Genomic DNA, 3,921 nt, shown 5'->3' with positions numbered 1-3,921 from the left:
GATCCTGGCGGGAGGTGTGAGCGTCAGTGGCCTGAGTCTCCGTTGCTTTCTTTCCAGGGCTGATTTAGCACTGATTTGGTTCCGGAGCAAGGTCAGAGAAGCTAGCATTGACTATGTCAGTGGCCACTCTACCAAAATAGAGGATTTGGTACTGGGCGTGGTGTCTCACGCCTGTAGTCCCAGCACTTTGGAGGCCGAGATGGGTGGATCACTTGAGATCAGGAGTTCGAGACCAGCCTGGCCAACATGGTGAAACCCCGACTCTACTGAAAATACAAAAATTAGTCCAGCATGGTGGCACACGCCTGTAGTCCCAGCCACTCGGGAGGCTGAGGCACGAGAATCACTTGAACCCGAGAGACAGAGGTTGCAGTGAGCCGAGATCGCACCACTACACTCCAGCCTGGGCGACAGAGCCAGACTCTGTCACAAAAAAAAAGAAAAGAAAAAAAGAATTTTTTGTTAGGCTGTGTACTACGGTTTTTACTTGCATTTTATTAGTCTCTATAATATTCCAATGAAGTTGGTATTGTTATTCTGCAGATGAAAAAGCAAGTTCAGGTCGTCAGGTATATTATCCACTTTGCTATTAATCACTACCCTACAGATCTCTACAGGCATCAGCCTGACTTGTCTAAGGCAGAATGATGACAGTGAATGAGGCTATTACCAATGTCGCCTTTTTTAGTGTTCTAGGCACACTGAGTCTCTTCTCCACTTCTTCATGTCCTGCTTAATCACAGGTCATACTTCAGACTCCACTGCCTTTCTCACCTAAAACCATCTCTGGCTATTTCTTTTTCCTCCCTTTCTACATAGATATCTGAAATATCAGTACACTAAAAACCAGAGGGCTGATGCAACAGAACATAAAATTTCGTTCCGATTGTTTTCTTTTCTTTCTTTCTTTTTTTTTTTTGAGACAGTGTCTGTCTCTGTTGCCCAGGCTGGAGTGCAGTGGTGTGGTCACAGCTCACTGCAGCCTCGACCTCCAGGGCTCAAGGATCCTCCCTTCATTGCCTCCCAAGTAGGCAGGACTACAGGCATGCACCACCACACTCGACTAATTTTTTTTTTTTAAGGGTCTCACAACATTGTCCAGGCTGGTCTTGAAATCCTGGCCTCAAGCGATCCTCCTGCCTTGGCCTCCTAAAGTGCTGAGATTACAAGCATGAACCACTGTGTCCAGCCAGGAAAGCACATTTTTTAAATTGTATAATGGCTTACATTTATAATATTTTGTTCTCTAGGACCTGGACCCTTCCCAGGGATCATTGACATCTTTGGTATTGGAGGGGGCCTGTTGGAATATCGAGCCAGCCTCCTTGCTGGCCATGGCTTCGCTACGTTGGCTCTAGCTTATTATAACTTTGAAGATCTCCCCAAGAACATGGACAACATATCCCTGGAGTACTTCGAAGAAGCCCTATGCTACATGCTTCAACATCCCCAGGTTCTCTTCATGTCCTTTATTTAATCAGTCTCTCTAGAAATATCTCCATAGAGAGTGTAACCTGCACCACGTGCAGAAATGCTGCTCTGTTCCTCTTTCACAAAGATTTCTTCTGGAGACTTCCTTGGCTTAAGGTGCCTATTTCCACTTTTTCTGTCAGATGAATTTGTGGTGTAGAATTAATTGTAAAATCCATGTGAGATTTTATTTAGTAATATTAAATATTATCTGTATATTGCAAATTGAATTTCTAATCTATTTGCACGATTGTTTTTTTTTTTTTTTTGAGATGGAGTCTCGCTCTGTCGCCCAGGCTGGAGTGCAGTGGCTGGATCTCAGCTCACTGCAAGCTCTGCCTCCCGGGTTTACGCCATTCTCCTGCCTCAGCCTCCCGAGTAGCTGGGACTACAGGTGCCCGCCACCTCGCCTGGCTAGTTTTTTGTATTTTTTAGTAGAGACGGGGTTTCACCGTGTTAGCCAGGATGGTCTCGATCTGCTGACCTCGTGATCCACCCATCTCGGCCTCCCAAAGTGCTGGAATTACAGGCTTGAGCCACCGCGCCCGGCTGCATGCTTGTTTTTTAATTTTAATTTCCTGATGTCAGAGTATGTTCTAAGATTTTGGTCAGAACTTGTCCACCCCTTTCAGAAGCCAAGAACGAACTTACTTACTTACTCTGAAGTCTGATTTTGTAATCATTTGCCAATACATATGGCAAATGATCTGATAAATGATTCACATCTTGGAACAGAACTTGGTTCCACACTATTGGATGCATTGCCACATGAAGACTTCAGTCAGACCTACCTGAATGTGGTCCTGAACTTGATGGGCTCCGTGGCTCAGCATTCTCTAGTGGATAATTCTCTGAAATGTTTATAAATCAATTTCCAAGGTTTTCAGTGATTTTAAGATTTGTTTACCATGTGTTCAGCCAGATATTCTGCACATGGGAAGAAACTCCCCTGTCAGCTGAGGTTGATTTTCTTGTGGATGGTTCCCAGATTAAAGCTAGCAGCATCACTGTTTGCATTTTAGAAAAATGTTTTTGAATTGGATAAGTTGTTTTTTTTTTTTTTAAAGACAGAGTCTCACTCTGTCACCCGAGCTGGAGTGCACTGGCGCGATCTCAGCTCACTGCAACCTCCGCCTCCCAGGCTCAAGCAATTCTCCTGCCTCAGCCTCCCGGGTAACTGGGATTAGAGGCGCATGCCACCACACTCTGCTAATTTTTTTTTTTGTACTTTTAATAGAGACAGGGTTCCACCATGTTGGCCAGGCTTGTCTCAAACTCCTGACCTCAAGTGATCCGCCCGCCTCCGCTTCCCAAAGTGTTGGGATTACAGGCGTGAGCCCCCACACCCAGTCTTGGTAAGTTATTTACTCGACTCTTCTCTCTTGTTTTCTTCCAGGTAAAAGGCCCAGGCATTGGGCTTTTGGGCATTTCTTTAGGAGCTGATATTTGTCTCTCAATGGCTTCATTCTTGAAGAATGTCTCAGCCACAGTTTCCATCAATGGATCTGGGATCAGTGGGAACAAAGGCATCAACTATAAGCACAGTAGCATTCCACCATTGGGCTATGACCTGAGGAGAATCAAGGTAGCTTTCTCGGGCCTCATGGACATCGTGGATATAAGGAATGATCTCATAGGAGGGTATGAGAACTCCAGCATGATTCCAGTAGAGAAGGCCCAGGGGCCCATCCTGCTCATCGTCGGTCAGGATGACCATAACTGGAGGAGTGAGTTGTATGCCCAAAAAGTCTCTGAACGGTTACAGGCCCATGGAAAGGAAAAACCCCAGATCATCTGTTACCCTGGGACTGGGCATTACATCGAGCCTCCTTACTTCCCCCTGTGCCCAGCTTCCCTTCACGAATTAGTGAACAAACATGTGATGTGGGGTGGGGAGCCCAGGGCTCATTCTAAGGCCCAGGTAGATGCCTGGAAGCAGATTCTAGCCTTCTTCTGCAAACACCTGGGAGGTACCCAGAAAACAGCTTTCCCTAAATTGTAATGCATTTGTCTATTGTTGACATGAGAGATTCAAGATCAGATTCTAGTGTTCAGTAACCCTATGTGAATCAGCTGTCTCCTGGATAACATTAAAGCCATGTCCTTATCATTAATGGTATATTTTATGTAACTTTGTTGAATAAGCTTTGTCATTAGTTTTACTAATGTAACTTGCTTGTTGTGGAAGATTAAGAGACATATGACACATATAAGTGAAAAGCATTCCCACCAGTTAACATTTGTGTTTCCTTCTAGATTTTTTTAGTTAATGCTTTGAGTCATAGGTGAGCTTTAAAGCTGGTGACTTTTTCCATCACTGTGAAAGAATGGTCACCTAATGTTTGCTGTTCAACCATCAGTAGCAGGGTAGAATTTTCTTTGGCCAGAAACATACAGAGGGATGTTAATATGAGGAGAGGCAGCTGACCTTTTCATTATAAAGGTCAGAGA

The 3,921-nt window shown here is 44.7% G+C and overlaps 1 protein-coding gene across 1 annotated transcript in view; it reads left to right on the top strand.

Annotated features, from left to right (window-relative positions):
- The window catches only part of ACOT4 (acyl-CoA thioesterase 4), a 70,572-nt gene extending 66,988 nt beyond the window's left edge, over nt 1-3,584 (top strand). The window contains exons 2-3 of the mRNA XM_011949605.1: nt 1,251-1,453; nt 2,867-3,584. Coding sequence (XP_011804995.1) covers nt 1,391-1,453; nt 2,867-3,472 — 669 coding nt within the window. The 5' untranslated portion in view covers nt 1,251-1,390 and the 3' untranslated portion in view covers nt 3,473-3,584. The remainder of the gene's footprint in view (nt 1-1,250; nt 1,454-2,866) is intronic.
- The last annotated feature ends 337 nt before the right edge of the window (nt 3,585-3,921 follow it).

Source organism: Colobus angolensis, unplaced genomic scaffold (genome assembly GCF_000951035.1).
Source record: "Colobus angolensis palliatus isolate OR3802 unplaced genomic scaffold, Cang.pa_1.0 Scaffold3, whole genome shotgun sequence".
Classification (NCBI taxonomy): Eukaryota; Metazoa; Chordata; class Mammalia; order Primates; family Cercopithecidae; genus Colobus; species Colobus angolensis.
The sequence above is the reverse complement of the archived record's forward strand: the minus strand, read 5'-3'. Positions and strand labels throughout refer to the sequence as shown.